The sequence below is a fragment of the Notolepis coatsorum genome (genome assembly GCF_963971535.1).
Source record: "Notolepis coatsorum genome assembly, chromosome: 10".
Lineage (NCBI taxonomy): Eukaryota > Metazoa > Chordata > Actinopteri > Aulopiformes > Paralepididae > Notolepis > Notolepis coatsorum.
The window spans coordinates 44,211,270-44,229,573 of NC_140174.1; the positions used below are offsets into that span (position 1 = coordinate 44,211,270).

The 18,304-nt window shown below is 43.2% G+C and overlaps 2 protein-coding genes across 3 annotated transcripts in view; one reads left to right on the plus strand and one right to left on the minus strand.

Moving 5' to 3' along the window:
- LOC311235559 (synaptopodin 2-like protein) overlaps positions 1 to 1,214 on the minus strand; it is a gene marked incomplete at its 5' end in the record, with an annotated part of 28,677 nt that extends 27,463 nt beyond the window's left edge. The window contains one exon of the mRNA XM_084323028.1: positions 1,113 to 1,214. Within this exon, the coding sequence (XP_084179154.1) occupies positions 1,113 to 1,214 (102 nt within the window). The remainder of the gene's footprint in view (positions 1 to 1,112) is intronic.
- Positions 1,215 to 3,442: 2,228 nt separating this feature from the next.
- Positions 3,443 to 18,304, plus strand: part of sec24c (SEC24 homolog C, COPII coat complex component) — a 63,415-nt gene continuing 48,553 nt past the window's right edge. The window contains exons 1-4 of one of the 2 annotated variants that reach the window (XM_084323787.1): positions 3,443 to 3,576; positions 6,353 to 6,531; positions 6,832 to 6,912; positions 10,335 to 10,455. In XM_084323787.1, the coding sequence (XP_084179913.1) occupies positions 6,372 to 6,531; positions 6,832 to 6,912; positions 10,335 to 10,455 (362 nt within the window). In that variant the 5' untranslated portion in view covers positions 3,443 to 3,576; positions 6,353 to 6,371. The remainder of the gene's footprint in view (positions 3,577 to 6,352; positions 6,532 to 6,831; positions 6,913 to 10,334; positions 10,456 to 18,304) is intronic. The other variant, XM_084323788.1, reaches the window with a different exon arrangement.

An 18,304-nucleotide genomic window follows, 5' to 3' on the forward strand; every position in this document is an offset into this window, starting at 1 on the left:
CTTATTGTGTCTCAGTTGACGTATCATGTCTCAGTGGACTTATGGTGTCTCTGTGGACATATCGTGTCTCAGTTGACATATCGTGTCTCAGTGGACTTATCGTGTCTCAGTTGACATATCGTGTCTCGGTGGACTTATCATCTCTCAGTTGACGTATTGTGTCTCAGTGGTGTAGTACGATGACAAAGGGAATACAAATTCATTGCTGTTGTTGCCACATACTGTACATGTGAATATACACCTATGTGAACCTACTATTCCAGATGCCAACACATAGACACACACAGTTGATTCTCTGTGTTCAAGTCAGACAGAGCTCTATCCTTCTGAGCTGATTATTTTTGTTTTCTCTTATTTTCTGTGGATTCATAAACAAAAAGAGACATACTCATTTCCTCTGTGATAATTATCAACACACAGCAATGACTGGTGAGTGATAACCATTCAAGGAGTCTTAAAAATCACTTGCAATGGTAATTGGATAAGAATAGAACATTCTGAATGAAAGTCACACCAAGAAATTTTTGTTACCAAAAAAAAAGATATCACATCACACCGGACAAAACAAATATAGTTACACAGAAAATAAATGAGAAAATATGATATGACATTTCGTCTGTAATCGCCAAGCTGTGTGAGAACCTGCACTGAACATTGCCCATGGCCATGCAATGTGTGAAGGGGTTGGGCCCTGTAAGGTAAGCCACTGACCTACAAACCCAAAGTGAACCATGACAGGTAGAATTTCATTATGTTGTAAATGCGAAACAACAATATTAGACTACTGGGTAGTCAAATAGTCATTGCAAATGAACTACAGCCACAATATACAGGAATCATATCTCAAGAATGTCCCTTTAGGCCTCAGACCACAGCCCTGTTCCAGCTTCCCATCTACCCTATTGTTTAATTGCACCCCACAATCCATCCATTATAGGGACATGCCATAGACTTACATTAATTATCTAATGCATTACCCTAACCTTAACCATAACCTGCGACCTTAACATAGCTCATTTACCTTGTGGCCAATGTGCTTTCATGACTTATGGGGACATTTGGTCCCCACAACAGTAGGAAAACAAGGCCACAAACACACACACACACTGTACCTTGGCCACCTGTAGTGGCTTCTGTTGCTCTACTCCTCCCTGTAGTCTGAAGCCCCATGGCGCGCCTCCAGCGAGCGAGACCACCACCTCCTCCGCTACCATCCCTGCTCACGCTTCACAGCCTGCCGGGGCCTCTGACTAAGACAGTGAGTGTTGCTCGCTCCTTCTTCCGTTTCTCACTCTCTGCTAGTACCACCGAGTGAGCCGGGCCGCCGTGTACACTATGTATTGCCCCTCTGCAGACACACACTTGTCTCTGTGACCATGCCCACTCAATTACTCCACCCATAGAGAGAGGGGGGGGGGGGGGGGGGGGGGGTGGCTGGTTCTCATCTGCTCACAGTGGAATGCTGTGTCGGCGGGCGGGCAGTAGGGGGTGAGAGGGGTCAAGAGTGAGTGTGTGTGTGTGTGCGTGCGCGCATGCATGTGTGTATACAGTATGTGTGTGTGTGTGTGTGTTTTATACCAAGACCCTCCTTCATTCTGTAGTCAACACTTGTCATGTCACTCTCTGGTCCTCCAACCAGAGGGTGCCTGCTGATATACCCTCCCGAAATAACCATCCCCCACCACCACCCCCTCCTCCCAACCCCCAGCACAGCCACCCTGGCCAGCCAGAGATCATGAGTTTGTCACCACCTGCCCACTGTGCCCCCCAAAGCCAGTGGAGCAGAGAAGGAGGTTATTAGGAGGGGGAATTGTTTGAATGTTCATCGCACTAGTCCAAAGACACTAGCAGTTACCGTCATCTCTGGGTGTTGAGGAGAAGGGTATTGTGTCAACAGCAGTGGAAAGTAAAAAAATTTAAATTAAAAATACTTGTACAATCACAATGATCTCCATTTCATTGTCTTTGGCGGCACCTATGGCGATAAGCAGTAATTGCAAGTGTGTTTTTGGACATCAATTCCCAGAGTTCACTTTGAAAACCAAACAGTGTCGCCTGTGTGATGTCAATCAGTTGGCAGATTGCGCCTGGGTAACCTTGGTAACTGGTAGTAACACAAGAAAGCAATCTTCTGATACGGGAACTATATTTTTCCTGGGAATGTCGACACAGACATCTTGTTCATAATACTTGCTAATTGATTCTGCATAGCCAATAGGCTCATTCACCATGGTGTTACCTCATGTAGCGCTGGCTAGATAATGATTTAACAGACATTTATTTAAATGGCGATCTTCGAGATTGGCACTAAGTACAATTTTGAGGTACTTTATTTCAGTATTTTCATTTTAGGGAATTTTGTACTTTTACTCCACTACATTTCAAAGGAAAATGTTTATTTTTACTCCACTACATTTATCTGATCAGTTACTAGTTATTTTTTAAATGATTTTGCATAGAAAATACTGTATGAATATTATGCACTTTGAAATTTGAAGCCTGCCAACTTCAAGATGATGTAATCAGAGCAGCATAACTGGACCACATACTACTTAACTAACGTAACCTTTAGAGGTCAATCGTTTGAGGCTTGAATAATCCCATGCACTGGAATACATCTGCCTGTCTGCCCACCCTCTGTACTGAGTCAATACTGAGACAATACTGTGACTATTGTAATACAACTTAGTGATAGTTAGTGTTTCTGCTGCCACTTGCACACACTACACCTGTACCGTGATTATTATAATATAATTTGGTGCTACTTTATCATTGTTTCGGCTGCTACTTTGTACACACTACATCCAGACAGACAGTGATTGTTGTATTGTAATTTAGTGCTATCCCTCCTGTTTTTCTGCTGCTGCTTTGCACACACTCACACCCATGCTGTGCTTATTATAAATTAATATTGTAAATTAGTGCTATTTTATCAAGATTCTGCTGCTTTTTTGTGCTATTTTCATTTTATTGTCTGTTAAAAACACACACACACACACACGCACACACACACACACACACACACACACACACACACACACACACACACACACACACACACAATCTCTCTCTCTCTCTCTCTATCTCTTAATTGAGGGTAGAACAAAATAACAATTGATATTCAGACAATTCACCACAAATCACTCACTGTCAGACTATTTTAATTGTATTGTCTGTCCTTGTAGTTAGTACACACACACACGCACACACGCACGCACACACACACACACACACACACACAAAATCTCTCTCTCTCTCAGATAGTTGAGGGTAGAACAAAATAACAATTGATATATTCAGACAATTCACCCCCCCCCCCCCCCCCCCCACAAGACCACACATCCCCCACTGTCAGAGTGATTTGATTGCGACGCACTGCCGGATGTGGACGTGGCACCACGGCGCTGCAGCAGTTCCGGTGGATGTCCGCTTCCGAGAGAGAGAGACGCCGAGGAGGTGGAAGCAGGGATTATAACGCAACACCCCGGGGCGACATCATCGGTGTGATAGTTGGACGACCACCACCGGGCTTCAGTATCTACTCTGAAAGGGTCGCTATTCACAACACTTTCGGAGGTGGGTTTCGAGATCGACATAGTTATATTGTGTGACACCCCTCCCCGACGAAAGAAAACATGGTTCTTCTAACCATCTAACGACGTGAGCTAACGCTAGCTAGCCTGGGCTATAGGCTCGCCAGCTAGCCGACGCTAACCAGCCAGCTAACATGTCGCTCCCTCCTCCAGTAGTCTGCTGAGCTCACAGCTGATTCAACTCGTTCAGCCGCTAGTAGTAGCTACTGTTAGCCAGCAAGGCCCCGTGAACTGTCAGTGGAGAGAGTCGACGGTGCTGCTTCTTTGCGCAGTGTGTTGATACAATGACATGTGTTGGCTAACGATCATGTTCGGCTCAGGACTGTAGTAGTAACGTAACGATCGAGTGTTGTCTCTCTAGCCATTGTTGTTGCTAGAATGATTTGATTGCTGATGCTAGCTAGTTAGCTCATGTTAGTCCATATAGCATGCCCAATATAACATTATGTTGCGGCATTGAGGTTGTTGGCATTAGTATCTATCTTGTCAGGTTAGATTTCCTCGACTGAGCTAACTGACATTCCATATAAGTGGCTTTCGTCTTGCTTGTCTTTAAGGAGGTTGTGGTTGGTTGCGGCTACTTCTGTAGCTAACGTTCGCTGACACAGCTAACGTGAACCTTCACGTTATTTTCTTTTATGCTTCTAACGTTAGCTGTCACATTAGTTGGCTAGCCAGGGGGGCCATACATACTATATGTGGGTCCTTCAACAACAGGCCCGTCTCTCTACCAGCTAAATAACTGCACGACTAGCGATTGTGTTTCTTGCCGTGTGGCACCTGCACCGCTGAATTATTCAAAGGCCGTTTTCCGTGAGCCCGTGTTTTGTATGTCAGATGATACTCTGATCATACTGTCACATAGGGTAGAGAGACCCCTAGGAGCCAAACGAAGACGCCACAAAACATTCAGGATGGACACACACACATGTCAACTATGACGAAATGATCCAAGTACACAGCAAATTGACTGCCGTCCAAGTTCATGTTTTGGACCATTATACAAGTATAAATGATGCTTTGATCTACCAGAGGCGTGTCATTCATTCAAGGGGCATTATGGAGTGATTGTTTACCACCATAGACATAGACCATGTTATGATGTTACCAGATGCAGTTGTCCACTTTTGAATTAGTTTTGGCTTAGTCCACCATCTCCCCTTGTAACAATCACATATACACCCACTCCATAAGTGTAAGGCGGAACCTAGGCATCTTCCTTGTTGGTCTGTATAGTGAGCCAGTCTAAGGGAGCGGCATGACTCAAACCTAGAAAGCTAATAAAGGTGTTCCTTTGGCAAAGGAAGTATTAATAGAAATGAGTGTAAAAAGTATTCATATGTTTGCCTAGTCTGTTGAAATGCTGCAAAGCCACATGCAGGCTGGTGTGTTTGGAAATCTTGTTTAGCGGTATATTGTCATTATTGTGTCCTTGTTGTCTGTGATTTCAGGTGCGTGGTGCATAAAAGCAATTTTCATCTTGTCGTCGCATGTCTTCCTATGACTCATGATTTTCAATAATAGTTGAAAACAGAAGATAATTCACATTTGGTCTCTTACAGAACTTTGTGCCTGAACTGCACAGCTTCCGCTCCCACATAAAAAATGAAGTAGAAGAGAGAGAGGAGACAGTGAATGTCAGTTCTGATCTTATCTCTTGTGGTGTGAGAAAGTCTTGGTCGCTGTTGTCTTGCAGCCCCCCCCCCCAGTGTGAGGAGATCTGCTGTGTGGGCAGATTCAGGTCTTCTCCCCAGGGGCACTCCAGAATCCAGACTGTCATATCTGCCTTTCTCAACATGAATCCTGTTGGGATTCAACATCTCCTGCTGCACCCACAGGCTTTGACACTCCAGTCTTTTCAGCAGCAATGACTGCAGTGCGTGATGTGGGGAAAATATCATATCACGTTTGGTTTGTGCAACCGACACACATATGGACCAGTTCTGATCTTCATCAGGGTCCACATCGGGGTCAGTTTGCGCTCTAATGAAGACCGCATCTGGTCGATGCGTTTTGGTAGATAAAAAAATTATAATTAGGCTATGGGTACCGTTCACATTTGAACCGATACCGGTACCCAACGGTACCTTTTTTCGGTACTTTAGTCTCTAAAAATGTATCTACCTACCTCAGTTGTGGGGAAAAAAATCAAAACTTCAAATAACCACATTTTCGAAGTTTTCGGCTTCCCATTGCCCCGACTGCTTTGTTGTTGAATCAAGTCAAATCCTAGGTAAGCGTATATTGTGCGTGTGAACATTGACATGAAAAGAAAAAAGTAGAAAAAAAATAATAATAATTTCACTAACGGTGACATTGCACTAGATTGTCTGGCAAAACATATCATGAGAAAGAATACTATCAATAAATGCTTTAGAATAATTGTGTACTTTTTTTTTTTTTTTTTAGGGACCGGATGCTATTTTTAGGGATCCATGCTATTCAACAACTAGTGTTTCTGGGAGTGTCTACTAGATGCTCCTCGATCTCACTACTTCACTCAAGCTGATGTTTGTGTTATTTTAGAACTGTAAAAATTGCTGTTTTGCTGCCTGGTTTCTGCACAGGCCTTGATATTGCATTCTTTCATTAGGCAACATGAATATGAATTTGATATTATGTTGTCTTTCCCTGGTCTGTTATTGAATCCTGTGCTATACTTTTAATGTAGTAACAGGCTTAAGGGACTTAGTTGTCTGTTTTTTGTGTGATTACATTTACTGTCATCCTTAACTCTTGGTGATTATGATCTGTCCCAGATTCAGGGATGAACTGAGGATGAATGTAAACCAGCAGACTCCCATGGCGTCTCCATACGGGCAGCCCCAGCCCGGCTACGGCCAACCCAGCTTCGCTCCCCTAGGAGGGGGCTACCCAGCCCCCTACGCACCCTACAACGGCCCAGCATCCGCCTACCAGCCTGGGGCTCCACCACAAGGTATAATGCAGCATCTGTCTATGTGCTTTTGAGTGTTTGGTTTGTGTGAGAATGTAGGGTGCACAGCAGGATGGCCCTGCTACTGCTCCGGTAATCACAAGGCCACAACATCCAAGTGTCCTGCATTTTCTCCCGCTCTGCCATTTGAGTGCACTTTGTAACTGTAAGAGAGTGTGTCGTGGCCATTATTTTCTAGTTCTCACGTTTTATTCCAACCCCCCCACTCCCCCCTTCATCTGGCTTCTTATTTCCCTTCCTCCCCCTGTACTTGGTTTCTCTCCCTCTTTTCTTGTATTTCAGGTTACTCTCCTTATGCAAGCTTTCCCTCTAAGGCTGTGGCAGCCAACCCAGTCTCTGACTTGTCCTCTCCTCTTGACTTAGGTAACAGCCTCTCTCCCCCTATCACTGTGACTTCCCACCCTGCCCCTCGCAATCATCATTAGCCCCCCTTTCACTGCAGGAAGAGAAAGAAACATTTCATGCAAAGTATTCTGTATGACAAATAATAAAGAAACTTGAACCCCCCCCCTTAACTAGTGACATTTTGAGGCACTCTAGCCCTTTTCAATTATGCCGAAAGGAGCACCTTCATTAGGCCGGCTTTGGTTGTTGACACTGAACCAAGCAGAGATGGCATAATACCACTAACGGGCGTGCGTTTAGACAGAACGGCGTGTTCCAGAGTTGTAGGTTCCATGTCCCAAAAATGGCTTTATTCCAAAGTGGATGTTGCAGTGTTACTGTTTTTTCTTGAGACTGGTGTACGAGTCCAAGCCAGCCAGTTGATGTACCGTGAGCTTTTTACAAAAACTCATTACGGTAAAAGTTGCGTCTTCTCACGTTGCATATTATTTTAATTCAACATAAAACATGTAGCCTATTATTATGATTATTATATCATGTGGTCAGCCTTTGTTCTATCCCACCTTTCATGTGACAACTGATAGCTAGACAAAGCAATATTCTCACAGGTTGGAGCTGCAGGAATAGTGGCATGGGGCAGCAGTCCACTTATGAAAATAGTTGTGGTTATGATGTTACCTACAAGCGAACCCCCACAGAATTAACCACGTCATCAAAACATCACACCCCTGTCCCGCAATGGACAGTCCCATTCACTCAGACGCTGGGGCAAACCTGCTTTGTCAATTTGACTATACCTGCTGACGGCATAATGCCGCATCAACTTTGACCCCCCCATTCCATGTTCATACCTTTTACATAAGGTGGAATAATGCGGTAAGATTCTCATCTTGAACGCGCAGTGTGAAAGAGTCCAGTACGGTTCCACAGTGGGGAGCAGGGTCTAAGCAGACGTTCCGTGATTTTATTTGACCCCCAAAACGTCCCTGTTCTGGCAGTGTTTTACAAATGTTTAACAAGACATTTAATATCCATTTCGCCAATGTCGTCTGCTTTCAATCAGGAAATGCATATTATAAGCTGATGCATCTTAAAAGATATGTTTTTTAGGGCATTTGCGCTTTATTGTGGATAGGACAGTTTGAAATTTGGGAGAGAGAGAGATGGGGGAAGACATACAGCACATGTCCTGGGCCGGATTCAAACCCAGGATGCTGAGCGTATGTACTGAGTGTAATTCCCCAAGGGGAATAATAAAGTATCTATCTATGTGGTGCGCCACTGGGGCGCCCGATAAGCTGATGCATCTTGTGATCTATGCACAAAAGCTATTGTTTTCCCCAGCAAATCTTAGTTGCAACACATAAGCTAGGCAGGTGAAGTGTTAGCAGGTTAACGTTAATTATTTAAAGATCGCTATTTCCTGTTACTAGGCAACTCGGGCGCCGAGAACATTAGCCCCGTTTGGAAATACGAGTCATCTGGACTCAAGAAAATGCAAACATGAAATGCGTATTATAAGCTGATAAATGTAGTGATCTATGCACAAAATTGAAAGTTTTTCAAGCTAATCTCTTACTTACCACAATATTGTATAATCTAAGTAGGGCTGTCTTAAATACTTCAAAGATTCGAAGCTTCGTTTGATGGGCATGGGATTCGAATATGAAAATAAAATTTGATTATTAAAAAAATAAATAAAAAATGTTGTGCAAAATCAACTCTGCCTCTCTTTGTTAACTACAACAAGCAATGCTGTTTGTTATTTAAGATGAGGTCGGACTCGGCACTGACAGATTTGTGTACATTGTGCTGCTTTTATAAAGCCTCAAATGACGGCTTACAATATTTCATGAAAGCAAAGTGTTTCGTTTGTCTAAGATTTAAAAAGGTTTAAACTTTACAGCACTGACAAAGTTGAACAAAGTGCTGTACAAGTCCCACAACATAAAAAAAATATATATATATATAAAAAAAATTATAATAATAAAAAAAAATGTATTAAAACAAATTAAAAAAATTATTTCGAAGCTTCGAATTAAAATCGCATCTCGACCCCGAAGCTTCGAATTCCAAAAAAATAATCGAAGGTCAGCCCTAAATCTAAGTGTTTGCGGGTTAAGAATTTAAAGATTGCTATTGCCTATTATTAGGCAACACAGGCACAGAGAAGATCAACAGTGCAGAACAGTTGCACGTTCTTGTTCAATGTGAGGACCAATATATGTCAATAGTATGCAGGGAACATTGGAATGCCTAGAGATCTTTTTCATATGTCGGCGGACACATTTTCCGAATCTTCTCGGGTCTTTACACTGCGGTGGAGACGCAGACAACAATGGGCCGAAGGAACAATAATAGTACCATGAAATGTAGTTTTAGGTTCAGGGTAATTTCTGTTGAAACGCTGCTATTGGCTTGAATCAGCATTGGGCCTATGCATCCCGACTGGTGCATCTAAAACACAGCCTGGTTTCAGTATTTAGACTGTCCTAACCCCAGAGGAACTATCTGGGAATGTAACTATGTCATATGGGAACCACTGCGGCCGATGGACCTTTGCATATATAGCCACGCTAAGTCACAACCATGCCGCTCAGATACCTGCACTAATCTCACCAGGGTGGATTGTTGAGGAGGTGGACTCTTACTCAAAATAATGATGTATTGCTAGTAGGGCTGTACCGAATAGTTCGAAGCTTCGAAGCTTCATTCATAACGTTGGCGTTCGAATTCTAAATCAACATTCTAAATATTTTCATTTTTCTTTTATAAAATAAATGTCTATTCATTCTGTTTAAACCAATGGGGTTTTTCTTCACAGTTGCAGATAAAGATTAGGCTACACTAATATTATAGTATATGACTTGTCATAAAAACTTAGGCTACATAATTTATGATATTTTATTTATCTGCATCCGCTTGGCGTTCGGCGCTCGCACCATCACTTTCGTACCAACCGTGCCCTTATTGGATTATTTATGTTGACGAAACTGACGAGTTATATTCATTAAAGAAAGTTGATTTAACCCTTTCACTGCCACTACAGAAGGTTAACCGGTAGTGTGATAGTAAAGGGTTAACCTTCTGTAGTGTGGCGTGTGTGGCATTGAAAGGGTTAACCGTTTGGTAGTGCGGCAGTGAAAGGGATAAAAAAGACAAATTTAATCAGATTAATCACTTTATTCAAATTGAGGATTTTGTTTGACAAAAAAAATTATGATTACGTCATAAAATATGACGACAGACATTCGAAGCTTCATTCGAAAACTTCAATAGAAGCTTCAAATGTAAAAATGACATTCGGTACAGCCCTGATTGCTAGTGGCTGAATGTATAATCTCTTGTCTTCCTCTCTTACTCTTTCTTTCTCTTTTTCACTATCTCCTTTTCTCTCCCCCCCCCCCCCCCCCCCCCCCCCCCCCCTCTCTCTCCCACAGGTCCTACCAGGGGGCCTCCTACCTCTGGGGCTCCTCCAGTCTCAGCTCCCCAGGGCTACTCCCAGTATGGTCAGGGGGATTTACATAATGGACCCCCACTAATGACGCAGGCACCACACAGGTAATTACTCCCCCTTTCCATACATGGAATATGTAACATTGCCAAGGGGAGAGGAGGCTTTTTTCACAACCAGACCGATAAATGGGATTGAGCTGCCACAGAGGCATGCACATTGAGTCGTTATAAGCTGGCTTCCTGGTCTCAGATGACCTATGTTTTGGGACATTTCCAGTTGTGTGTGCGTTGTTAATGGGACTAACTTTTATTCCCCCCAAAATTAAGAATCACCGTCCCAAATCAAAACATGTGCCTGTACAGCGGCGGCTGAGTGGCGCAGTGGGCAAGGCGCTCGCCACTAACGCAGGACACGCTGGTATCGAGCCCAGCTCTCGGCGTTGCTACCGGCTTGGCCGGCCGTCATACTAACACAATTGGCAGTGTTAGAGGGTGGGAAAGCCGGTGGGTGGGGATTGGACGTTGTGGACAGCGACTCCTACAGGTCGGTTGGGTGACGCCGGTGCGGCGGAAACAGGAAGTATCGGGGGCAGCGTGAGCCTCCCACACTCCTCGCCACAGAGAGTTCGAGCTGCTGCGGTAAAAAGATGCGACAGGCTGCCTCCTCGTGTACCGGAGGGGACACGTGATGCAAGGCTTCTATCCTCACTACAGCCGACCAGTGGGAGGCATAGTCTAGCAACGTTCAAGATGGGGGATGGAAGAATTGGAAATACGAAATTGGGATGGGAGAAAAATAGAAAATGGTGAGAAAAAGTGAAGAAAAAAAAGAAAAAACACGTGCCTGTACATGACTTCAGTCTCATTTCCCCCTGCCACCCTGATATCATCCCTAAATCTGTTTTGTATCATCCGTCTGACATCGGGACACCCTTAACCCATTAAGCCCGACAGGCCTGGTACTGAACCGAGATTAATATCGCGTCATAAATCGATCAATACAGTCTATTAATTAATGTTGCTTTTCTTTGTAGCCAGGAGTAAACACCCTAACCTTTACCCTAACTAATCAAAACCGCAGTCAAAGTGTATATTTTCAGCACTACGTTTATTTACCAATGATTTTAAGTGTTATTAGCGAAATAAGAGTTTAAAGAATTCTCCGTGCATTGCATTGGAAAACGGCGGATATTCACCCAAGGAAATTATGCCGTAATTCGTGTTTGTAGTCCTATGAAAGAGGAGACCAAGGGCTTTATATGGGCTTTCGAATTTCATAAAACTACACTACCCAGCTCACATCAGCCCCCGTCAAACTTCTAACGTGAATTATTATTATGTTATTTCCATGATTATATCTCACGGGTCAAACAAACCTGAACGTTATTGCCATAAAATACAATGTAGTTTGTTTCTTTGGTGGTACTAAATCCATATTTAACTCTGCCATTGGAAAGAGGAGATTTGGCCGACCTATAGATGTATGACTTGGCCATAATAAGGTAATTTATAGGCCTGATATTCTATATTCATCAGGGATGCGATTTCTCCGCTTTTAACCGGATTTCCGTTTTTTTCTGACCTAAAATCATGATTAAAAATGTTCATAATCTTTTTAATTTTTTTTATTATTATTATTATTATTTTGTATATGTTTTGATTATTTTTCCACCTGGTCTAAGTGAAACGCGAAAGCAACATTTATCAGACCTGCTATTCTTGCATCGATAATGTTAGCAGTTTTGTTGAGTGGCGCGAGATGCTGTAAAGACGTCAACACACTAGGAAACACACTAACACTGGATTGCTTTTGTAAAACTGCCCAACCAGGGAAGGTTACTTGCAAGCAGTGCTGCAGTCTGCCACTCAACACTACTCAAGGGAGAGCAAGCATTGTCCAGTTAATGTGAAGCTCTGTAGAAACATCAAACTCTCAAGCATGAGGTACAGAAGCCAACCTAGACATAACCAAGAAGCTGAGATGGAGAAATGTCACCACCTTCATTCTCAAAATCGACCTGAGAGCAAAAGAAAAGCAAAATAGTCCATTAGTCCAACTGCAGCCCTTCGCAGTACTAGGCAAGACTTTGAGAGGAGGCGTTACAGGTGTTGCAAAGAAGAAAATATAAGGTCCTAACGTTAGTGTTTGAGCCAGGATGACTTGGGAGGGGTCAAGATGACCCCCCTTTAAAATGTTTAGGGGGACACTGATATATTTGATTCGTTTTCTTTGTCCCTTTCCTCTCCCACCTTCCTCTTCCCTGTGAACAGTTCAATATATAAAAATAAAATGTGTTCATTCATTCAAATGTGTTATAAAAAAAAAGGATAGTTTAGAAAATCTTCAGGTTTCTTTCTTTTTTTGTATCTACTTTTTCTCCTTATTTTTCTCCCATCCCAATTTCGGTTGTAGTGAGGATAGAAGCCTTGCATCATGTGTCCCCTCCGGTACACGAGGAGGCAGCCTGTCGCATCTTTTCACCAGACAGCGCAGACTCTGTGGCGAGGAGTAACGCGTGGGAGGCTCACGCTGCCCCCGATACTTCCTGTCTCTGCTGTGCAGGCGTCACCCAACCGACCTGTAGGAGTCGCTGTCCACAACGTCCAATCCCCACCCATCGACTTCCACCCGCTACCTCTGCCAATTGAGATAGTATGACGACTGGCCCAAGCCGCAGGCAATGCTGACACCGGGATTCGAGACCGGAGTCTCTTGCATTGGTGACGAGCGCAATCTCCGCTACGCCACCCAGCGGCCCCCCAGTTTTTTTTCTTAAGGCGCAATCACATCCCTGATTCATATTTAAAATACCGGTAGCATGTGTCCGGATGGCAAAATTTAGTACTGTACTGTATCTACAAAACCCCCTGTAAATCATCTGCCCTTTATTCATTTGCTTCGATTTTTTTGTACACTTGATCTCAAGAAGCTGCTAAATGTTTCACATCTGGTCAATGTTAGCATTAGGGCTGACCTTCGAAGCTTTTTATGGCAATCGAAGCTTCTGGGCCGAGATTCGATTTTAATTCGAAGCTTTGAGATAAATGTTTTTTTTTTTATTTATTATTATAATAAAAATAAAAAAATATATATATATATTTATCTTGTGTTGTGGGACTTGTACAGCACTTTGGTCAACTTTGTTGTTTTTAAATATGCTCTATAAATAAAGTGGATTGTATTAATTAATCAAACGAATAATGAGTCGGGAGCTGCGCTGCCTGGGCGGCTGCTCTCCGTTACACAGCCAACGACATTACATTATTATGTTGCAACCTTTGTTCATTGCATTAGAGGCGCAAGATTTTGCAGGTGGGAGGGGGGATAAAAAAAAGTATTTTATTTTCCCATTCGAATCCCATGCCCATCGAACGAAGCTTCGAAGTATTTAAGACGGTCCTAGTTAGCATGGTGTTATTCACCGTCAATTTTTTTTTTATAATAATAATTGATATTCTCTTTGGTTCATTACAATTTACTCAAGCCTAGTAACAGACACAATACTTCTGACACTGGGAGTGGGAATACATCCCCTGAGATCCATAGATGTCCCTAGATACCAAGAATATTCAAATGAGCCTTGTAGAAGCGGAGCAATCTTCCACTTACTTAGGTATGTACTTTTAGGCGAATTTTCTGAAAATATGGCTCGGGCTTAAAGGAAAACTCCAACATTTTGGGAAATTAGCTTATTTGCCATCTACCCTGGAGTTAGACAAGAAGATACATACCTTTTTCTTCTCTGTGCATGCAGTAGATTTGGAAGACGTTGGGAACTAGGCTAATGGAGGAACCTACTTCCAGTGACTGATGCTAAGCTAGGCTAACGGTGCGCGTCTTCCTACTCCTACTGCATGCACAGAGAAGAAAAAGGTATGTATCTTAACACTCCAACATTTTGGCAACCCTGGAGTTAGACAAGAAGATGCATACCATTTTCTTCTCTGTGCATGCAGTAGGAGTAGGAAGATGTTTGGAACTAGGCTAATGGAGGAACCTACTTCCAGTGACTGACACTAAGCTATGCTAACGGTGCGTGTCTTCCTACTCCTACTGCATGCATAGAGAAGAAAAAGGGTATGTATCTTCTTGTCTAACTCCAGGGTAGATGCCAAATAAGCTAATTTCCCAAAATGTTGGAGTTTTCCTTTTAAGAGGTTAATTAAGGTTTCGTTAGACGTTCTACAGGCCGCTAGGCACAATGTTGCGTTAGACGTGATCAAGGAGCTTGAAATGTTTTTGGGCAAATACGTACGTCTTGTTGGATGACCTGGGTGACCTCTGGTTGTTTTAACGTTACGGAGAGGGCTTTGGCGCCATGGTTCCTATTTACTTGGAAGACCTGGAACGTTGTGTTACCTGGAACAGTGAAAGGGGTTACTGACTAGGTTTGTGTGGTTGGCATCAGGGTTGGGTATTGTTTGGATTTTATTGATTCCAATTCTTATATTTTTGATGGGGGAGAAAATTATATACCCAGAACCAAAACTATTCTAGCTTTCATTCTGGGCAGGTTTAGGCTATTGGTCCAACATGCTTCAGCCAAGTTTCGAATGAAAAGGGTTTCGGTGCAAGTAAGAGGACCGTATATATAGACAAGGCTGTTCACCTGGGTATTTCAAATGGACGACCCGAAGTAAAACACCGGAGCACTCATAATGTCTGCGTGTTTATTGCAGTGGGGTGACTGATGTTTCCACAAGCGTCTTCCTCCGGTTGACTCTTTTGTCATCGGTTTCTGATGGTCATATCAAAGGAGCCATATTAAATTGACGTTGCCGTTTACATAGAATGTCGCCAACATTTTAGCCAGTCGTGCTGCTTCTGTCCCTGTTCTCATCTCAGTCTGCTCTCTGTGGGAGGCGGGGCTCTGCGGGAGGCGGGGCTCAGCTGCAGTTCCTCCGCCATACACGCACCGAGTGGACAGCATGCAACAGTGAACCAGCCAGGTCAAGTGTAGAGATAACATGTACTCGAGGCTAATAGGTGTTTTTACCGACAAATGAGAGGAGAGGCTCAGTGTTGTGGGTTTACGCATCAGACTCAAGGAGTCGGGAGGGGGAGACGGGAGTAAAAACTCACATGTGTCATTATCTATTATTCTCTCTCCCCTTATTTTGCTTTGGAAAAGAATCAGCTGTAGACGGCTTAATTTTGGAACTTGCTTGTTTGAATGGGTTGAATAGGCTGTCGTCTCCACAATGAATGGGCTGTTTCAACTCTGATCTGTGCTGTTTCCTCGACTGAGGATAACTTGTTTTAGACTATGCAAAGTCACCAGTTGCCTATTCCAGTCAGGGAGGAATGGAATGTTATCACAGCCTGTAGTTGGACATGCCTGACATGCTCAACTAATAGAATAATTAGCAATACCAGTGCAATATGTCGTCATCTGATCTTAAAATAGATTACATGACTGCATCTTTGTTTTAATGAACCATTTGATTTTTACCCCCACTCGCACAAGTGCCACTAAGTCAATTATGAACTACATGAATTTGCTTGCTTTTGCAATCTAGAGCCCTGAAAGTAGGGCCCTATGGAATCTGCGATCGCACAATCGCAGAGGATTTCACGGAATTGAGATATTAACATGGAATTCAGAATTATCGCAGAATGGCGTGGAATTTGCTTAAATTGTACATAAATCGGGTTTCATATAAATCAATCTTCACTATGACTCTTAAAAACGGTGACGCTGCATTGTCTACGGAGACGCAGAAATGACATCTACCAAATCCATTCCGGGACAACGGAATGCAGTGCATGCTCCGTAATGATCAGACTCGTGTCGTGCTTAATGCGAGTCTCTCTCGTGCTCTCTCTCATATAATTATTATTAACTAATAGGGATGTCCGATATTATCGGCCGACTGATATTATCGGCCGAAATCGGCAGTAAAATGTGATATCGGAAAATATCGGTATCGGTTTAAAAAAAAAAAACAATAACAGTATTTGTTATTTAAATATCCAGTGAAATTATTAGTTACCTGAAATTATTCAGTTTTTTTGGGGGGGGGGGGACCCTGCATATATCGGTATCGGTTGATATCGGTATCGGAAATTAAGAGTTGGACAATATCGGAATATCGGTATCGGTAAAAAAGCCAATATCGAGCATCCCTATTAACTAACCTTACTGTCATGCACTTGTCCTAATATACTAACCTACATTGTAGCACTTTGATGAACATTGTTACTCAGTTGATAGAGTTGTACCCTTCCTGCTGACTTGTCGTACAAAACTTGTAAGTCACTTTGGATAAAAGCATCAGCTAAATGTAAAATGTAGGGGCGTTTTCACACCTGTAGTTCGTTTGCTTTGTTCCGATTCAGGGAGACACGGGGACTATAATGATACAATGTTGCACTTGTCCCTTAGTTTGTTTGTGTTCACACGGCTGTGTTAACAGCGGACCAAAACAAACGCATGCGCGAGCAAACTGTCACTCATTGGTCAGATTTTGGGGTGTGCCCCCTCCCCCCTAACCCTGAATCTCTACGTTACATTGAAATCGGGGAGGAAAGAGCGGGGGGAGCAAATGAATGAATGAATCTGGATGAGAGCCGTGATGTAAGTCGGCCGATTTAGTTCTGATCGATTAGGAATGGGTTGCGCCATGTTCAGGAAACTCGGGCGCATAAAAGTCTATTCGATCATGTCTCCAGCACCCCCACAGCCGTAGCTGCAACCACTTACATCAAGGCTCTCATCCACATTCATTCATATGCTCTCCCCGCTATCTCCTCCCCGATTTCAGAATCCCGGAAGTGTTGTGGTGGTCTATAGTTAACTTTACCGATCTAGCTGCCTAAAGACTACAAACTGATCCCGCCCACAATTCAATTCGAAAGCGTCATCATGCAACGTGTATACAGTACGGCAAGTGAGTTGTGTCGGTTTGTTAAGTCGATTGCATTCTCACAGCGTACGAGTCGCTTCGGGTTAGGTTGGAAGTGTGCCGAGACCACCCTCTCTAGGCGGTCTTGGCCCGCTTGTTTTGTTCCGCACCAGAATGCGATTGCTGTGTTCACATATGCCCAAATGAACCGAAATAGGGGGTAAACACTCCAGGGCCCCGTTCCCCGTACCTGGATAACTGAGTTAGCCGGATAACTTTAACTGGATAACTGAGTTAGCCGGACTTTCCGGTTCCCCGTACCTGGATTTTCCAAATCACCATGACAACAGATCCAAAAGTTTGAGCCTGGTCGAAAGCAGAGTTTAAGTTCAAGTTAGCCTGAACCATCGCCACGCCCCCGCAAAGAAGTGACAGCCCGTTTCCTGAAATTATTCCCACAGTCTACGATCTGCATTATACCATTCTGAATTACGTTTTTGTGCTCCATTCTTCCAGAGGGGGCTTTTGAAATGTAAAATAGACCCAAAATGCTGATACTAAATTCACTTTGTCCTAAATAATGCACGTTATATATACCGTGGCGCTCGCTCGTGCGATGTACACATTATGTGGTTATTTTAATTGTAACTGGGATTAAGATGTCTGATGAGATGCGCTGTTTGACGGATTTGAGAAATTGAATGAGCCGTTGACGTCACATTAATGAATGAGGATAAAGAGATAAAACTTCCTTCAAAACAAAGAATATTCTAAACACGGGTCTCTCGTTCATTAATGTATAAACAATGAATTTATCCCATCTGGCACAGTGGCTCAGCGGTAGTGCTCAATCCTGGCAACCCGGCGACCGGGGTTCGAATCCCCGTCTTTCCATATAAATCTACATGCATTGAGGATGTCATTCTTTATATAGCTCTCAACGTGCACCAAATTGAATTATTCCTATATTGCAAAAAGAAGGAGACGACTGGGTCTCGAACCCCGGTCGTCTGCGTGAAAGTCAGAAGAACAACCCGTTAGACCACAGAGAAGATAAGTAAAAGATCGACCATACATCAATCAATGGGTAAGGGAGCCGTATCGTTAT